This window comes from Cuculus canorus, chromosome 18 (assembly GCF_017976375.1).
Source record: "Cuculus canorus isolate bCucCan1 chromosome 18, bCucCan1.pri, whole genome shotgun sequence".
NCBI classification, from domain to species: domain Eukaryota; kingdom Metazoa; phylum Chordata; class Aves; order Cuculiformes; family Cuculidae; genus Cuculus; species Cuculus canorus.
The window spans coordinates 8,041,447-8,061,522 of NC_071418.1; the positions used below are offsets into that span (position 1 = coordinate 8,041,447).

A 20,076-nucleotide genomic window follows, 5' to 3' on the forward strand; every position below is an offset into this window, starting at 1 on the left:
GCAATAAATCTTGTTCTTGTGATAGAACCTTTGGGTTAAATTGTATTGTATTCCTAAAGCAGAAATTGTAAGGGATAATAACATTCTGTTGCAAAGAAATAATGATTTTCTCCTGTAAGGAAGTCCTGGATGAAATTCCATGGTGAGAATGAAGCAGGATGTCTGATTAGACCACTTTAACTGTGGCTGAAACCCCTTGAATATACCTGATGCAAGATTTTTAATTCAATGAATTTAAATAAGTGAGGAAAAATGTAAACCTTATAAGAATTCAGGATAATGATTAAAATACAACAGTGAACAACTCATTATTTCCATGGGAAAATCTCTACCACTTTTATTATCTAGGCATTAATTATCTAGAGAATGAGGAAAGACTAAGCCGTGGTTACAAAATCGAAGTGACAGAATTGCACATTTTGTGCAAGGTCTTTCACTTGGCACGACTGAAGGCGTTTACTCTTCGCTTTCTGCCTTCTTGCTGATTTCCCGGCTCTTTGCTCGGAGCTTGTTGACCTGTGACTCTGCAATGTCAGCGCGTTCCTCGGCTTCCTCCAGCTCGTGCTGGATCTTGCGGAACTTGGAGAGGTTGACATTGGAAAGCTCCTCCTGGGGATAGGAAGAGAGATACAATAGGTTTTAAATGTTTTAATAGTGTTCCTATTGTAACATTTCACTGGCCATGCCACGGTAATTTGCCTTTACATAATGAGAGGAAAAACAGACTATGAGTTAGTATGTAATTCTCTCTAATATTTCTAGGGGGAAATCCAAAGAAGTAGCTTAAATGCTAAATGTTTAGATGGTTAATAAAATATTCTGGAAATGTCTCCCTGGACATGAAGTGCTGATGCACTTTGGAATTCCTGAATAACAAGATATGATTTTTGAATAATGTATATAAATTTCGGTTATTTCCATTTCCCTTTTATTGACTTCTATAAAATCATGTATTACAGTTTTTGAAGGTTTTTTTTCTGCTAAGCAGAAATATGAAATAAATTAAAAGAAATAGAGATCTCCTCCCACAATGTTGACCTCAGCCTTCGCTGCTCTTCCCAATGATGCAGTAAGGCTCATAGAAAATGTATTCTACACTCCTCCTGACCACTGTTCAGCCAACGCACAGTGAGGAAAAGACAAAAATGTCAAGGGTTTGAAGAGAGCTACACAGGGGAAAACACAGACAGAATTCAACCTCCAACTGGATGGAGATTGGCTGTGCACACAGCAATGCTTACAGCTTCCTCAGCTTGTCTCTTGTAGGATTTAACTTTCATTTGAAGCTTGTCCACTAGATCCTGCAGCCTGAGAACGTTCTTCCGGTCCTCTTCAGACTAAAGAGAAGGACAAGAAAGAGAAGCACCTCATTGCCTCCCACTATAAATGTCCTTTACGTGAAACAGAGAGTAACATTCCTTATAGACCACTGCTGTCTAGTAAAACAGAGGGGATAAGCATGATCAGAAATAATTTCTTCTGATGTGCTCAGTCTTCTCCTTTTTAACTGTGTGACTCAGGACAGAGAGAAATTCCTAAGGGCAACATTTTGGATTCCTGCAAGACGGGTGTGAGCTTAAGGACACCTCTTGCCTTACCTGGTAGGTCAGCTCCTTCACTCTCCTCTCGTACTTGCGCACACCCTTCACGGCTTCAGCACTGCGCTTCTGCTCAGCATCAACCTCTGCTTCCAGCTCCCGCACCTGCAAGGAGAAGCTCATCTTTGAAGCTGCTCTGGTATCTCTCCAAGGGACATATTCATTCCTGTGCAAATACCAGCACTACTCACCCTGGCCTCCAGCTTCTGGATTTGCTTCTTGCCTCCTTTCAGTGCCAGCTGCTCAGCCTCATCCAGACGAAGCTGCAGGTCCTTCACTGTCTGGTCGAGGTTCTTTTTCATCCTCTCCAGGTGGGCGCTGGTGTCCTGCTCCTTCTTCAGCTCCTCTGCCATCATGGCTGCCTGATGAGAGCAGAGAGTCAAAGACATTTTGGGGCTGGAGTTATGTTGGAGGAGAATACATGCACTATCTCCAGTGAAAGGAGGCTCGAACTCACATCTGTGATGGCCTTCTTGGCCTTCTCTTCAGCATTGCGGGCTTCCTGGACAGTTTCCTCCATTTCACTCTGGATTTGGGCAATGTCTGTTTCCAGCTTCTTCTTGGTGTTGATCAAGCTGGTGTTCTGTGTAACAACACCAGAGGTTTGGTTTTGTTAGTTCATTATCTCAAATCAAAAACATCAGAGGACTTTGAATTATTTCAGATATAATTATGTAAAAAATCAGCAACCACAGATTTTTCTGTAAAATTTCTTATCCGTGGAAACAATAGTAGTTTGGATTCTTTTTCCCTCCAACTATTAATTTTACTACTGTGAAAAAGAGGACTTAGAAGTTTAATCTGTGCAACATCTCATCCCACAAGGCTGGCATAGGAAATCAGTAAAAATAGAGTGAGAGAAGGCAGTGAAACACATACACTCTTCAACATATTTAGGGCAGATTAATCCAGTCTCATCAATTGAGAAGAAGAAAATTTGTAATGTACATAGGATAAATTGCTTCCAGAATCTTTTCAGAATTTGAAACCAGACAGTTTCCATAGATTTCAGGACTTGATTTCTGGATGACTGCTATGACACGGGCTAGGAGTTCATCCTCACTTTCTTATTCATTGGACAAGCACATTTCTGAATGAATAAAAGGATTCCCCAGTGCTACGTGTCAAGTGAGGAATGAATGAACATTGCTATAGACTCAGAGTTTCAGTCCCTGACTTCTCAGATGTCAGACCATTTGGCATCCAGTGTGACTGAAAAATCTGGTTCCTGTGATGCTGTCTTTCCTCTAGAGGTTATGTTATGATGCAAAAAAGGCAGAAGCATTAGTTTCACTGAATGTAACCTGGAAATACAGCCAGCGTGCGTAGTTCTTTAGCAAAGATCTCTTTTAGTATCATGATGACTACTTCAGAGAAGCTACTCTCATATTTGAAGCTGAGCCTTCAACGAAGACGGGAATAAAGCATGTGAGTGATCTCCTACATATCAAGAGTGCCATTTCTCACCAAGTGACCTCACCTGGGTATGGAGGAGCTGCACACGCTCACTTGCATCCATCAGTTCCTGCTCAGCCACCTTTCTACATCGCTCTGTTTGTTCTAGTGCTGCCCGTAGCTCCTCCACTTCAGCCTGCAGCAGGTTGGCTCTGCGCTCCACCATGGCCACCTGCTCCTTTAAGTCTTCTTGTGCCCTGAGAGCATCATCCAAGTGTATTTGGGTATCCTGTAAAGGCAGTGAAAGAAATTACAAGCAGATTCAGAGCTGTTTGGCTCTGCAAATATGATCTCTGCAAATATGAGCTGACACATTTCTTCATAAGCAACTTTTGTTCAACGGACCTTGAGCACTCCCTGTGTGTTTCTCAGGTTCTTCTGTGCCTCTGCAGCCTGGCGGTTGGCATGGCTCAGCTGGATCTCTATTTCATTCAGGTCTCCTTCCATCTTCTTCTTCAGCCTCAGGGCTTCATTCCTGCTCCTGATCTCAGCATCCAGGGTGCTCTGCATGGACTCCACAATTCTGAGGTGGTTTCTCTTCAGCTGATCGATCTCCTCATCTTTCTCTGCTACCTTCCTGTCAATCTCAGCCTTCACCTGGTTGAGCTCAAGCTGGAGGCGCAGGATCTTCCCCTCTTCATGTTCAAGGGAGGCCTGAAAAAATACAAAGATCAGTCAATTCTATAAATAGCAGTATCCGTAACTATACATGACCTATTCCTTTGAAGAATAATGTACCTCATGAGGTCTGAGACTGCCAAAAAGGAAAAAAGAATTCCAATGTATGCAAGGATATTAATGGTGTCCCAGATTCCCTCTTTCCTGTTTGTGGGGTTTAATCAAAATGCATATAATTTCAAAAATGGTATGCGAGGTTGCTAAACTGTGTTGCAAGTAAACAATTAAGAACAGAAGACTTCACCTCAGCTTCCTCCAGAGCAGCCTGGATTTCGGATTTCTCCTGCTCGATCTGCTTCTTGACTTTCTCCAGCTCATGAATTGCCTTTCCTCCCTCTGCAATCTGCTCTGTGAGGTCAGAAATCTCCTCTGTGGGAACAAAGAACAATGGCACAGTCAAGGACAGAGACAAATGGGACAGAGCATCTTTTTTGACCTGTAGACACAGACCCGTAAGGAGAGCTGGGTCTTGATGGAGAGTGAGAAAGCCCTTGCAGGAGCTGAGGGCCAGGGACTTACGCTGCAAGTTCTTGTTCTCACGCTTCAGCGTTTCCAGGTGGTCCAAGGACTCCTCATAGGCATTCTTCATCTTAAACAGCTCCGTGCTGAGAGAGCGAGACTCCTTCTGGGAGGCTTCCAGCTCAGCCTGCGTCTCCTCGTACTTCTGCTTCCACTCTGCCAGGATCTGAAGAGAAACTGGGTCTGAGTGTGGATGTGGTGAGCGTGAGGGGAGGCTCTGCCCAGCAACCCCAAGCCTAGCCCCCAAATGACCTTGTCAAAGTTCTTCTGCTTCTTATCCAGAGCTGCGCAGGCAGCATTTGATCGCTCCACGTCGATCATCAGGTCCTCCACTTCATTCTGCAGCCTCTGCTTTGTCTTTTCCAGGGAGGCACATTTGGCATTGACGGCTTCAACATGTTCCTCTGCATCCTGCAGGCGCTGTGCCAGCTTCTTCCTGGGAGAAGATAAGCAAAGCTCCAGGTGAGAAAATGAATTGGAGCCTGTTTTTTTTCCCAAGAGCACCCTTAGCCACTTGGTAGTGTGGGATCTCCATTTACACAGAGGTGTAGGAACTTTTCCAGCTATCAACTGTACGTCTATGTTTGAATCCTGGGCTGCAGCAATCCACTCTCTGCTATTGACTCTGTTATTCACATTAGCATTTCTTTGATGTTCTGGGTCTGAAGGGCTTTGCTGCTTTTGCTGTTCGCAATGCTCTCAGTTATATTTTCTCTCTTCCTGCCACCCCACCAAAACCAGAACACTGGCTTCTTCCCAACAACATCACAGTGCTGTCCTTAAATTTCTGTTCTCACTCTGTCAGCCTTCCCCACATTCTCTACGTACTTGGCCTCCTCCAGCTCCTCCGTGCGCTGAATAGCGTCCGTCTCGTATTTGGTTCTCCACTGGGCCACTTCACTGTTGGCCTTGGACAGGGCTCGCTGCAGCTCCCCCTTGGCTTCCTGCTCCTCCTCATATTGTTCCCGGAGCAAGTCACAGTCATGGCGAGCAGACTGCAAGGCGTGGGCCAGCGCGTTCTTGGCCTGGGAGAAAAATCATAGTGTAGCAATGAATGGAAATATCCTGGGAATTCTCCTGACTGAAGTGTTGGTCAGTGCTGGATTATTCTGCTTGAGTCATGGCAAGGTGCTGAATGAGAAAGAAAGATCTGGGAAACTGCAACAAAATCAATGGCTAGACTTATAATAATACCTAAGTATTTTTTTTCTCCAAATCTTGTTGCTTATGTACTTTAATACATCTCTGCAGCATCTCTCAGGGAGGAGGAATCTAATGGATAAGACAGAATATGAAAAGCCTTCTCACCTTTATCTCTTCCTCTAAGTGCCTCTTCAGTTCCTCAATCTGTTGGGTGAATGCCTGCTTGCCCCTTGACAGCTGAGAAATCAGAACATCTTTCTCCTCCACCTGGCGTGAATATTCACCTAGAAAATTTCAGATGAGTAAAAGAACCTTTTTATGAGTTATTTGAAAGGGTTAACCTTGATAATTAAATGTACATAGAAGTATTGTGAGTCAAACAGAATTGTATTTCTTTCATGGAATCCAGATCATTGATACCTATCAATATCTCTGTGCATGCCAAAGGATTCATTTTAGAGGCAAGAAATGAGAGAAATCTTGCCCCCTGACCAATGTCTGACTAGTCTTATTGTATGTTTACACTAAGTGCAACAGGCATTTCAAATCTCGAGCTCACAGAGAGAGTGCTATATCGTAGATGTGCACAGGTTTATCACTGTCATCTCCTGAATTCTCCTGGGAAGCAGAAGGATGAAGTCTAGATTATTACATACAAGAATTCTTCTTTGAAACTCCAGTCACGGAATCATAGAAAAGTTCAGACCGGAAGGGACCTTGAAAGGTAATCTAGTCCAACCTTTCATGGGAAAGGAAGCCTAAATGAAGCTTTTCTAGCATCCTATCCAGTTGTTGTCTTGAAAACAGCTGGTGCTGGGGACTCTACTGCACCCTTGGGGAGGTTGTTCCAGTCCCTTAGTTGTGTTATTGGTCCTGCTCCAGGATGCCTGTTTATCTCTGGTACTGAGGAGCCTGGCACTGGGCACGACACTCCAGGGGTGGCCTCACCTGTCCTGAGAGGGGGAAAGATCACCCTCTGATAGACTGCTGGCAACATTTCTTCTAATGCAGCTCAGGATGCTGCTGGCTGCCCTTGTCATTGGAGCACACTTCTGACATGTTCACCTTAGTTTCCACCAAGACCCCTAAGGGTTTTTGATTAATTTTCTAATAAACCCAGGTCATATACAGTGTTCTTTCAAAAAAACCCACAAATGTCTTACCAGATTCTGTTTGTAACCGAGCTCTCTGGGCACTAATGTCATTAATTGTGCGCTGTTGTTCTTCCTCCTTTGTCTTAATCTCACTGAGTTGATCTTCAAGAGAGCGACACATCTTCTCCAGATTTGCCTGTTTTCATGAAGAATGGAATGAAATATGATTGATGGTTCAATACATAATTACTGAGAATCTGAAGTTTTACAAGGGGCTAAATAAGAAGGCCAATGATATAGAATTAAAGTCAAGATGTCTTGGTTAATACATATCTTTCTATGAAAGTTGCATCACTGATTCCAACTTTTGTATAATTATTAATATATACATAATATAATATGTGTAATTATATATATATATATATAATGAATTACACTCCATTTTTTCAATAATAAAAAGGATGTTACCACTGTAACACAAGGAAATTTTTTAAATTTCTCTTTGGCTCATAGTGAGTTTGTCATTGAAGCGTTTAAGGGAGAAAAAGAAAAAAAGGAATAAAAAGGAAATGATAGGAGTAATTTCTATTTTAGAAGAAACTAATAAACTGCTAAGCTTAGTGTCTTTGATTTGATATTCTGCATCAAGCAATGAGACTATAGTTCCTTAGTTTAGGTGCTTCAGGTGGAGTTTTTTAGTTCTCATCCACAGGACATGAAATACTGTTAAACCAATACTGAAATATATAAAATAAACCACAACTTCTAAAGTGAAACTATTTATTTTAAGCTATGACTAACTCAAATTTCTGTGTTAAAATATAAATGCTTGGTTGTGTTTGAATTACTACAAAGAAATATTTCAGTACCTTGGCTTTGGAGACAGACTCCATGTTACTGGCCAGGTCGTCAATCTCCATCTTCAGCTCACTCTTCTCCTTCTCCAGCTTCTGCTTCACTCGTTGCAGGTTGTCGATCTGCTCCCCAAGCTCAGCTGTGCTGTCCGCGTGCTTCTTGCGCAGGGCGGCAGCCGTGGCTTCGTGCTGCAGGGTGGCCTCTTCGAGGTCACGACGCATCTTCTGAAATTCTGCCTCACGTTTCTTGTTCATCTCAATCTGAGCGGCTGTAGCCCCTCCTGCTTCTTCCAGGCGCTCGCTGATCTCCTCCAGCTCCCGCGAGAGGTCAGCACGATGCTTCTCTGCTTTTGCCCGAGAAGTTCTCTCTGCCTCAATTTCCTCCTCCAGTTCCTCAATGCGAGCCTGGAGAACATTGGGAACCCTTCACACCCGTGCCCTCCTCCTGCCTGACCTGTGCCGGGGTGACAGAGGGGATGGAACAGAGACTTGCCTGCAGCTCCTTGATCTTCTTCTGTAACTGCATGCCCAGGGCTTGCTCATCCTCGATTTTGCTCTGGATCTGGCTGATTTCAAAGTCTTTCCTTTGGGCAAAGCACACCGTGTTAGAGCTCAAAGGGAAAAAGCAAATGCACCAGCCCCACACTCAGGTGCCCCACAGACACACTTACTTCTTCAGTTTCTCATCCAGCTGCTGCTTATCATTTTCCAAATCCATCATGGATTCCTGGTTCATCTTCAGGTCTCCTTCGAGTTTCCTCTTAGCTCTCTCCAGGTCCATGCGCAGTTTCTTCTCCTGCTCCAGGGACCCTTCCAGCTACAACCAACAACACCATCAGAGCTCTGCCAGGTCTAACTCCATACCTGTCCTGTTCTTGCTGAATACCCCTGTGCTTACATCATCCACTTGCTGTTCCAGCTTGGTCTTAGCTTTGGTCAGAGTATTGACTTTGTCCTCTTCTGCCTGCAGGTCGTCCAGTGTCTGCTGATGGGCCTCTTGGAGGGCTTTCTTCTCTTTAGTCAGCTTGGCAATGGTCTCATCCAGGGCTGCCATCTCCTCGGTGAGGTTTTTCACCTTGGAGAAGAAGGGAGCAAGTGTAATGAAGGAAGTAGACACAGCAGTGCTGTAACAGCACAGTGCTCTTTGCTGGCACATCAGTGACAGGTTCTGCCTCATACCTTGTTTTCCGTGGCATGTTTTTCCTTCTCAACCTTGGCCAGTGTTAACTCAAGGTCATCAATATCTTTCTTCAGCTCTGAACATTCATCCTCCAGTTTCCTCTTCTTGGCTGTCAGCTCAGCATTCAGCTCTTCTTCATCTTCTGCTCTCTCTGTCAGCTCTTTAATTTTGGCTTCCAGTTGGATTTTGGTTTTGATGAGCTGGTCACACCTTTCCTCTGCATCAGCCAAACCATCAGCTTCCTACACATGATTCATTTTAAAGGAAAAATTTTAAAAATAATTATTTTTTTCATATGGATCTTCAAACAAGGAATTATTTTTTCAAATGAGATTTACAATGTCCTTTGTAGTTAAAATGCAGTATGATAAGAGTATCAATTTAGTTTGGGCTCCTCATATGGGAGGTGCTCCTGCCTTCTGACCATCCTTGTAGTCCTCCTCTGGACCCATTCCAAGACATTTTATAGCTCAGAAAAATAGCTAGCTTGGGGTTTGTTTCATGTAGATTTGCATATCTGCCATGATATCAAGATGCAGCCCATTCCACCAAATTTTACATTTTTTGATTTATTTTATCATACTCTAGAAGGATTATTTTCTTGTTGCTAAAGATGAAGAGAATCTCAGGCTACAATCTCAGATGTAGACTTTTAGACACCAAAATGGGGTCAGATGAATCTAAATCCTTCCTGGTAAAAGACAGTTTTAAGGTGGTTATTGTTGCTACCTTTTTACTTCCAGGGGAAAAGGGGAGGATTACGCTTTCATCTCTGTTTTCCCTGAGGATAAAGGGATCATAAATACTAGAGAAATGCCTGATACTCTCAGTCCCTCTGACTCCACCTGAATCCATTTGTGATTCTCCAGATAAAGGGTAGGATTTTTAGTAGGACCTCCAGACTGCCTCCATTGATGAGATGATAATATATTAGTTTTTTTAATATATATATATATCCCAAATAATTATACAGTGTGTAAAGATGTATAAAGACATGATCATTGCTGCTATTAGTTGCCATGTATGACTATAATGTCATACTGTAAAATGTAGTATTTACTAACTGGAAAGGGATTACTTCCCTCTTGTTTTAAAAGTGCTAGGAACCAGCCGCAATAATTCATTGCACATTTATTAATATTTGTAAAATTCAGCTGTTCTATGTGGTTTTCCTTCTTATTTAATAAAATATGTATGCTTTAAAAATAAGAACTGTTTTGAGATATTATGTCTGTTACTGAGACATGGGAATGGTTGGACTCAATGATCCAAGAAGTCTTTTCCAACCTGATGATTCTGATTCTTTGTGGGTTATTTTTGCACAGGACATTACAAGGCAAAAACTTTAGCAATTTGATTCTGTGATTCTGTGTCACCTTCCCTGGAGGTGTTTAAGGAACGGGTGGATGAAGTGCTTAGGGACATGGTTTAGGGAGTGTTAGGAATGGTTGGACTCGATGATCCAATGGGTCCTTTCCAACCTTGTGATTCTGTGAATACTCACAGCTTGCACTTGGAGCTGCAGGTCATTTTTCTCCTGCAGCAAAGAAACCATTTTCTCCTCCAGCTCCTTCCTCTTTGCCTCAGACTTGGCAAGCTCTTCCTTGGTTTTCTCAAACTCTTCCTTCATGTTGGCCATCTCTTTCTCAGATTCTGCGCTCTTCAGCAAGGGCTTGATCTTGAAGAACAGCTTCATCCAGGGCCAGTGCTTCACGTTCATGAATGCACGAACATTGTACTGGATGCAGAAGATGGACTCCCTGAAGGATAATAAAAAACACATTGTTATCTCTTTTTAAATTTATAATACATATTTAATTGTATATATTAATATTTATAACATGGAGTTCTACTTATAATAATTTGTAGTTCTAGCTCTACATATCTATAGATATGAGGACAGGCTGAGAGATTTCTGGTTGTTCAGCCTGGAGAAGAAAAGGCTCTGAGGAGATCTTATCGCGACCTTCCGGTACCCGAAGGGACTACAAGAAAGCTGGAGAGGGACTATTTACAGAGGCTTGTCGTGATAAGACGAGGGGCGATGAGTATAAACTGGAGAGTGGCAGATTTAGACTAGACATAAGGAGGAATTTCTTCACTATGAGAGTGGTGAGGAACTGGCCCAGGTTGCCCAGGGAAGTTGTGGCGGTCCCATCCTTGGAGGTGTTCAAGGCCAGGTTGGATGGGCCTTTGAGCAACCTGATCCAGTGGGAGTTGTCCCTGCCCACGGCAAGGGAGTTGGAACTGGATGGGCTTTAAGGTCCCTTCGAACTCAAACTGTTCTATGATTCTATGTGTATATAAGATATTTTTGTGTATTTAATAATAATATTTAGTGTAGTCAGTATGTTTTATATATATATCTATATATGGAGAAAACTCCTTTGTGTCATGTAGTTTTCAGCCTTTATGGACAGTTTTGAAGTTCAGATGTTGGCTCACTTTCATGGCGAAAGAAAAAGAACATCTTCACAAAGCTGTCTTTCACGTGAAACGAGTATCTACCTTCTCTCCATCATTTTCTTGAACTCCACTCTCATCAGGTAACCCCTGCACATGGCCTGTGTGCGGGTGATGAGCTGTGCCAGCTTCTCATCCCTCATCTCCTCCAGGAGTCCCAGCAGCCCAGCTTTGAAGAACACCTTGAGAAAGGGAAGGTTGCAGCGCATCACTGTCAGGTAAAGCCCAAGCACAGGCACACAGAGAGTGAGTGGAGGAGGGTTTGTACCTTGGTGTGGCCAAATTTGTACTGGGTATGGTCCACATCGATGGATCCAAGAAGCTTCTCAGAAGCTTTCTTGCTATCGATGAACTGTCCCTCTGGGATGGCACTGGCATTAAGCACCTTGTACCTACAGCAAGAAGTAGAATATGAAAAAGGACAGATTCCTGAAAGCTCAATCCTATCTGTACCAACTGACGCTGTTGTAAAGGTTCTCTGAATGGGGATCAAGAATGGAAGAGAGGTGACTAGGTCTGTACTGTGGTCCCTTGTTTAGAAATCACATTTCCATGGGTAAATAAGTATTTAGAAAAAGTCTTGCCCTTTTCTTAGTCCAGAAATTCTTGACACAGAATGAGTACTGATTTCTATGGGTAGCTGCTGACGTATTTCACATGCCCTGTTATCTAATTTTTTATCTCCAAACGAGAACTTTATGTGCAAGAATAAAATATGTGGAGAGGAAAAGCAAGTATTTTCCACCTGATATGAAATAAGATGCAAGATCTTTTTATTTTATTTAATTTTCCAACAAGTTAGTCTAGAATATCTTGTAGTTAATTCTTTACTGACATTTCTGTGCTGCCAAATGCAAGTCATCTCACTTTGCCACCCAGAAATTAACTAAGTTAAAAGATGGTTTATCCCCTAGGAGAGTATGGATCATGGTATAAATAATTGCACTTAGAAAACAACTATTCTTCTAGTTAGCTGTTGAAAGAAATTGGTTGACTAACTTGGGTAACTGACTTTTGTATGCCTAAAAGTAGGTGCGATGAACTCTTTCCATAAACTCTCACGGCAGTTAAACCAATTAGAAAATGAAAATTATTCAGTATTGGTGGATATGGTGGAGGGTGGATGACATGGAATCTGACCTCTGTTTAAAGTCTGCGTAGAGGATTCTGCTGGGGAATCCTTTCCTGCAAATTCTGATCCCTTCCAGCACACCGTTACAGCGCAGCTGATGCAGCACCAGCTCGTGCTCCATGGCCCCTAATAAATGACATAATGAATCGGAATCTCATTGTACTGCGAAGAGAAGAACAGATTTATCACAACTTTGGACTTTAACAACTTACCTGGAGTTTTTGTTTCATTAGGAATAAGGCATCGCACAAAATGGGGATGTGTACTTCTCAGATTGCTCATCAGCTTGTTTAAATTTTCCTTAAAGGGAATAGAAAAGACTTGGGTTCAGAAATGTCACTTACACAATCTTAATATTAGGAGGAGCAAAAATACTGCAATAAAACCATGATCAGTATTTTTATTTTGATAGAGCTTTTGGGAAGTTCTAAAAGAATATTTCCAAGGGTCCAACAAGAACTCTTCTTTATTAGGAACACATGCCTTTATGCCTTCTGAACATAAAAGATTTTGTATATTTGATCAATCAAAATATTTTTTGCACTGAATTTTCTATATTTTTTTCACAATGAGATAAAATTCATAATTATTATTCTACATTACCCGGAAAAGAGCCGAGACAGTCTGGAAAGAGGAGCCCTTCTTCTTGCCGCCCTTCTTGCCACCACCACCACTCTCTAAAAACCAATATTTTTTAAAGAAATCAGTGAACATCCATGCAGCAGTTAGAATCTGAACAACTTTGTGTGTTTGTCTTGAAAAACCAGAAAAATTAATGATCTGATGAAAATACGTAAACACATGCAGTGTTTAAATTTACAACAGGAGACTTGATTTTTTCAGGTGATAGCAGAAACCTAGTGACTTCAAGCTGAAATTAAGAAATCGCAGACAGGATATAAAATGTAACATTTTGCACAGTAAGATACTTAAATGAATTAAATAAATCATTAGTGTATACACCCAATGCAGTCTTTAGGTATCTTTACATCCAAGGGGATGCAGAAATTTAGTAACATGTTGACACATGTGATTTTATTCCCTAAAGCATTTGGGAATTCCCCATTTTGCAGAAAGCTGGTTTGTCAGCCAGCCTGGATTCCTGTTGTAGCACAGCTGTCTGATCTTAAAACCTACAAATCTTTTATGTTCTCTAGGGAAAAGTAGTATTTTTTTAATCAGTCTGGGTGATTGAGCTGCGGTAGGTGAGGTTTGGGACTTTCAATATTTGAAATGTAATATAGTTGCAAACTGCTATTGGAAAGAATTTATTTCTGTAAATCATAGTAGAATTGATTTCAAAGAAATCACCTGCTTCTGCGCCACCCACAGAGGCAAAGAGTAAGGCCAGGGTCTTCAGGGATGATTTCTGGTAGAGCCCCACAACAGTTTCGTTCAGGGGGTCCTTGTTCTTCTCCAGCCAGCCAGAGATGTTGTAGTCCACGGTGCCAGCGTAGTGCACCAGCGAGAAGTGAGCCTCAGCCTTGCCTTTGCCAGGTTTGGGCTTCTGGAAGTTGTTGGACTTGCCCAGGTGCTGGTCATAGAGCTTGTTCTTGAAAGAGGTGTCTGTTGCCTTGGGGAACATGCACTCCTCTTCCAGGATGGAGAAGATGCCCATGGGCTGAAAAAAATAGCAACACATGAAGAAAGAAAGTGTAGAACCAAGAAGCAGAGAGAATCTATATGAGAGGAATGGAAGTTAAAATTATACCAAAAAACCCCCCCTTCTCAGATTGTGTAATTTTATGTTTTTCCAGAAAGGACATTTTGTTTGTGGCTATGCCATCAGCTATATAAAACCAAACTCACCCTAAGGGTCAGGGTTGTGATATAATAAAGATCTAGTATGTAGAATTTCACTATGTGCATGTTAGTTGAAGATGGAAAGCAAAATGTGTGACATCAGTAGCATTCAGATGTAATGTAGAGTTTTATACTTCCCAATTCCTTTTTCTTGGAAACAAGATAGCAAAATTTCTTTAAACGTGTTAAAAAGAAGTTGCTCAGTGTATTTACTCACTTGGCATGCATTAAAAAAATGCACATGTTTAAGTATGAACTGCAGAACAGTGACTAGGACTGAAATTTTTGCCCCATGTGAATCACATTTATAATGAGTCAGAATCCCACAGGCAGCGAAGTAACAGACAAATGACAATCCACAGACAAATTAAATGCTTGGAGCCCAGAAAAAAATCTTGTTATGTGCTGCATTAAGTATGTGCCACACACTTAAATTGTCTAATTTGAGCATAGAAATTCCTTTTACATTTTACATCTGGAAAACTATTAAGTGTGTAGGGTGCAAGAACCTTCTCAATGAGCTCAATGCAGGCAGCCAGGTCCATCCCAAAGTCAATGAACTCCCAGTCAATTCCTTCCTTCTTGTACTCCTCCTGCTCCAGCACGAACATGTGGTGGTTGAAGAACTGTTGCAGTTTCTCATTGGTGAAGTTGATGCAGAGCTGCTCCAGGCTGTTGAACTGCAGAATACAAAGAGATTTACTTACTTGAGAAGTGGGGGGGGGCTTTCTACAAACGCTTCTCGTAATAGGACAAGAGGCAGTGGGTATAAACCGCAGAGGGGCAGATTTAGACTGGATATAAAGAGGAATTTCTTCATGTTGAGTGTGGTGAGACACTGGCCCAGGTTTCCCAGAGAAGTTGTGGCTGCCCCATCCCTGGAAGTGTTCAAGGCCAGGTTGGATGGGCCTTGGGCAGCCTGAGCCAGTGGGAGGTGTCCCTGCCCATGGCAGTGTTTGGAACTGGATGATCTTTAAGGTCCCTTCCAACCCAAACTATTCTATGATTCTATGACTCTAAGTTCAGTTCCATCACACTTTCCATCTCCCAATGTGTTTCTGTTTTCAACCCATTAAGATCTCTGTGTTTGGGATCATGAATTTCCAGTGTTGGGACTGGACGGGTGACTGGCGCATTCCATCCTCTCATATATCTATCCTTCCAGGCCCTGGCACTATCTCAACGTATTTCTGAGCCCTGAAAAGTCTAGCAGTTTAGTCCAAATCCAGCTTCTCATCCGCTTGAGTTTGTCTGTGCTGCCAGTCTATTCCCAGGCATTTAGAGGGAATCTGGTTTCATCACTAAGAAAATCTTCCTTCAAGACAGCATATTTAACTTCCTTGAAGTCTGTCTCTGCTATCACATATTAGTTATTCAACATTTTCATATCATGCAATAACAGATACTGATAAAAACCTGCAACCTTTGTAGGATAATACATACTGTGAGCACCAGAAGAGCGCCATCCCTACTGGAATATCAAGATTACCCAATAAATCAAAACAAAGCATAATTTAAAAGAAAAAAACAAAACCCAAATCCAAAACTATTCCTCTTTCTTAATGCCCCTTCCAGGAAACTTGTATGACAATTCTCATCTTACGTCAAAGATCTCAAAGCCAGCGATGTCCAGGACACCGATGAAGTACTGTCTGGGTTGCTTGGTATCCAGCTGCTGGTTGATGCGAACAACCATCCACAGGAACATCTTCTCAAAGACAGATTTAGCCAGGGCACCTACAGAATTGTACACCTAGAGGAAAGTAAAAGAAAAGTTACCATCCTGGGCAAAAGAGGGAGTTCAACGTTTTTAATTCATGTAATTTGTTTTCTATCATCATGTATTTCTTACCTGCTGCACAGTTTGGCCCTTGGTCACGTATTCATTCCCCACTTTGACTCGGGGGTAGCAGAGAGCTTTGAGCAGATCTGCTGAGTTCAGACCCATCAGGTAGGCAGCCTTGTCAGCCACTAAGGAAACAAGCATGCAGCGGGATGGAAGATTAGTTCCCCAGAGGACATGGCTTGTAGTAATTCAGAATCATTTCTGCAGCAGCCACAGATACTCTAAGTTGCATACTTTAAGCTATTATGTTTTTTCTGGATTTATGGATTTTTTTTCCCCTATCTAACTTAGCTGATTTGTAAATGTAAGGATTCTTCCAATTGCCTTTACCATGAACGTGCTGATTTTGAAACAAGAGACAAGACAGACAAAAGGGCAAAGGGCTATGAAGATGGCAAGTCAAACAAGTGGCAATTTCTGAATAAACAGAAAAGGAAACTGGTTGGCAGTGAAACATGGTCCTGAAAGCTGTAGTCAGTGAAACTCTTCTGTTATTACAGAGAAAAAGAAATTAGTGAAGCATTATACCAAAAGTATGAATAGGATCTCTCATACAACTGTCATAATGGAAGCACATTCTCCCTAAGGATGTGTATCACACACAGGGCTTTCCCAACTTCGAATAGTTCAAAAAATAATCTGCATCTTCCACTGAGTTATTTTCTTCCAGCAAAGGCCTCTGTTTCAGACACGCTTATATTCTACCAGACCAATATCTGGGGAAGCGTGCGGACTGGTCAGTGATTCTGTCCCTGAATTCTTGTATCAGTGAGTATCCCACTGCACTCCAGCAAATATCATGCTGGTACCTTCTGTGCCGTCCGGCTCTGCCTGCTCCTCTCGTTGTTTCTGCTTGAACTTCAGGTTGCCATAGTGCATGACAGCCCCTGTCAGCTTGTAGATGGCTGTCTTCTCATCAGCAGTGAAGCCCAGGATGTCAATGGCACTCTGCCAAAAGAACCATTAGAGTAAGTACCATGCCTTTTATAGGTCAGAGTCCGCCTAAGAAAGCTTCTATTCCATGACTTACATCTGTGGCCAGCAACTCTTCTTGGTCGTTGATGCTGGGCACAGTGATCTCGCCTTGACTCACGTACTGATAGTCATACGGGTTGGTGGTGATCAGTAACATCTCTGAAAAAAAGGGCAAAACCCATACAGATCAAATGCAGTTGGCAGCTAAAGGAATTCGATGTTGTTCTTCCATGACCTTTGTGATCATGGAAGGTGGTGATCTTTCCTACCAATTAGCTCTGGCTTCTTGTTGGACATGATCTGATAGAATATGTGGTAGCTCCTTTCCGCCTTGAGCTGGAAAGTGACCCTGGACTTCTCCAGCAGATCTGATCAGGACGGCAGGACAGAGTTAGCACAAGAACTGAGGAAAGCTGGAAGGAAAGGGACGAAGGCAAGGAGGGTCACTTACAGGTTTCAATGTCAGCAGAAGCCAGTTTTCCTGTGGCACCAAAATGGATTCTGATGAATTTACCCTGCAAGAGGCAGAAAAGTGAATTGAGACCCATTTCGCCAATTCTGACCGAGAGAACAGTTGAGTCAGTGTGGTGACAGGAAAAAAGTAATCTTGTCCCAGGCAACAACTTACAAAGCGTGAGGAGTTGTCATTCCTCACGGTCTTGGCATTTCCAAAGGCCTCCAGCAGAGGGTTGGCACTGATGATTTGATCCTCAAGTGTCCCCTAAAACAGAAAAGTTATTGTCATGGGATAGCTCATAAATAGATTTGATAGTTGCGAGTTCATAGCCCTCAGACCTCACCTGCATTTTGCCTGCTGGCTGCTGCTCCTCCTTTTTCTTGTCCCCACTGGCTGCAATTGTTGCAAAGTACTGGATGACACGCTTTGTGTTCACAGTCTTCCCGGCACCGGATTCTCCGCTGCCAAACCCAAGAGAGAAGCAGAGAGCGTGTGGTCAGGCAGGAGGTCCCCTGGTACCGGGCAGCCCCGCGGGGACCCGAGCAGGGATGTACATACGTGATCAGGATCGACTGGTTCTCGCGATCTGGGGAAGAGGGAGAATGAAAAGCCATGTTAGCAGTTGACCCTGGTAACACTGACCTGAACGAGCAGCAGAGATCTAAATGGAAGTTGGGCTTCTCCAGAAATCCAAGAGTACGCAATTCCCTTCCAAGTCCCAACAGTTGAATGTATAAGCCCAAATGGAAGTGTAGAGGTGTCAGAGGCACGTGATCCTCAGACAAACTGTGTACCCGCTGCCCTTCAGACAGTTCCCATCAAGAAATACAATCAAACTGCCTCTCTGTATTCAAAATGGTGGTTTGTATGGAAAATTAACTTTTTTTTCCTATGAGTGAAAACAAGTAGCAAACAAATTCAAGTAGTCTGTCTGCAGTGGGAGAGTGTAAAATTTCCTACAGTAAAGAGCAAATGCTACTCGGCGCAGAGTCCATGCCTCTGGGTCAGTTTCAGTGGAAATTATTCCTGCATAACTTGATCAAGTTCTCAGACAAACATCTCCGTGGTGCCTTTAGCTGGCTTGTCACCTGCCCCAGTGAGATCAGCTGGTTTTTGGTTTAGATTGCTGTGAGGGACGTCAAGCACTCACCAGTCAGCATGAACTGATAGGCGTTGTCAGAGATGGAGAAGATGTGTGGAGGGGCCTCCTGGCGCTTCTTGCCTCGGTAGGCCAACACCACCTCCGGGTTGTACACCGGCAGCCACTTGTAGGGGTTGACGGTGACACAGAAGAGACCCGAGTAGGTCTGCAAGGAAGAGGGACTGGTTGCTCATTTTGGATAGCTGAGGAAAATTGCAGATGAGGCAGAGGTGAATGATTTTCTGGGGAGATCATGGTAGTGAAAGAAAGTAGAGTGGAGGAATATCCTGTCAGAGAATGGGTGAGCTATAGCATGCAGCAACGACAGGTAAAAGCAGGAAGGAAGAAGAGGGAGAGCATGTAGTCTGCAAAAGCAGAATACATGCAGGAATTAAAGAAACAGAAAAATGAGGAAAGAGAAAGGCAAGAAGTCAGCTCTTCAGAGGGACTGAAAGGTGTCTTCAAATTCTCAAAAGCAGGAATCTCCCTCATCTGGACTTACGTAGATCATCCAGGCTGCGTAACGCTCTTTGAGGTTGTACAGCACAGCGGGTTCGTGGAGGTGGGTCATCATGGCCATGTCCTCGATTTTATCGTACTTGGGGGGGTTCATGGAGAAGATTTGATCATCCTTCACGGTCAGAGTCTGCCAAATGAAAAGAGATACACGTTTGCCATCTAAAAGTCCACAGCGAGTTGAAAATACATTTTCAAGCCTTCGATATTTTTTTTTACTCACTTCTCCACCTTCGGTTTTGACAGTGACCTTGCCTGTTTCCCTGCTCTGGATTGTGCTTTTCACATAGGATTCCTTTGCATGTACCACAAAGACAGATGACTTGGCATCGAAAGGCTTGTTCTGGGCCTCGATTCTCTCCTTTTCTGACTTTCGGAGGTAAGGAGCCGCCTCCCCAAAGATTGCCATCTCCGAGTCTGTTGACATGGCTGCTGTTTACTCGGGGTAATGCAGCAAATGTCTGTGAGGGGAGAAATGACATTAGAATAGTGCATGATGGAAGAAACACTGCTACAGCGTGGTAGGTGCTCTGCTGTGTGTATCAACTGATTGCATTGACTCTGATTTTTCTGCTATCTTTGATTTTTCTGCTATCTCTGATTTTTTCAGAGCTCTGTTCTATAGTTTCCTTTCCTGTGTGTCTGTTTTAGGCAGTGAGATCTCTAGCCATACAGGACAACGGCATTTTCAAGGGAGTTCTTTCTGTGTGTTGGCTTATTTTTTTATTTGCTGAGTTAATAGGATAAACAGATCCTTTCCAAGGTTCCAAATTCTGCACTCACTGGATATTGCAGATTTTGGAATTGTGAAAGCACTCTCATTGCTTTTTGTTCAGCACCTTTCAGTCTATGAGATTTGTTTACAGTAAAAGACTGGAAGAGGCACAGTACGCTGGATATGCAGACATAATATTGTTAGCACTTCTCATTAAAGACATTCCCTTGGGATAAAATGTCCCAAGTTGTGAAATATTCTGATTATTCCACGGATCCATCTGCTAACAAAGTTGATATTTTCCACTTTGATCTTTTTCCTAACAGAAACCATGCAATCCTGCTTTCATTCACTACTGTTTAAAAATAAACTATCGGTAACCCTGCTTATTATTGCCACAGCATTGTCTTGACTGAACCATTTTGTACAGTAGTGAAGGTGGAATTTGTGTATATTGTTCCAAAATTAATACTGTTGCAAATTTATCCTTTTACTTTTAGCCTGATT

At 42.7% G+C, this 20,076-nt stretch overlaps 1 protein-coding gene and 1 long non-coding RNA gene across 2 annotated transcripts in view; one reads left to right on the forward strand and one right to left on the reverse strand.

Moving 5' to 3' along the window:
- The window catches only part of LOC128853969 (uncharacterized), a 53,741-nt gene extending 42,548 nt beyond the window's left edge, over positions 1-11,193 (forward strand). The window contains exon 6 of the long non-coding RNA XR_008452839.1: positions 11,068-11,193. This is a non-coding gene — a long non-coding RNA (uncharacterized LOC128853969). The remainder of the gene's footprint in view (positions 1-11,067) is intronic.
- Positions 442-19,296, reverse strand: LOC104057908 (myosin-1B). The gene is made up of 38 exons (XM_054083241.1): positions 19,078-19,296; positions 18,841-18,984; positions 18,348-18,504; positions 17,756-17,783; positions 17,541-17,658; positions 17,369-17,461; positions 17,192-17,255; positions 17,010-17,108; positions 16,796-16,899; positions 16,575-16,713; positions 15,772-15,890; positions 15,523-15,672; positions 14,429-14,599; positions 13,428-13,737; positions 12,720-12,793; positions 12,329-12,416; positions 12,125-12,242; positions 11,253-11,376; positions 11,030-11,166; positions 10,026-10,281; positions 8,521-8,763; positions 8,240-8,416; positions 8,013-8,158; positions 7,835-7,925; positions 7,357-7,746; positions 6,557-6,683; positions 5,559-5,677; positions 5,079-5,275; positions 4,503-4,686; positions 4,251-4,416; positions 3,976-4,100; positions 3,399-3,707; positions 3,079-3,282; positions 2,056-2,181; positions 1,790-1,960; positions 1,599-1,703; positions 1,242-1,337; positions 442-609 (listed from the first exon to the last, which is right to left on the reverse strand). Exons 1-38 carry the CDS (start codon positions 19,279-19,281, stop codon positions 457-459), a joined length of 5,826 nt encoding a protein of 1,941 aa, XP_053939216.1. The 5' UTR covers positions 19,282-19,296; the 3' UTR covers positions 442-456.
- Positions 19,297-20,076: the final 780 nt, after the last annotated feature.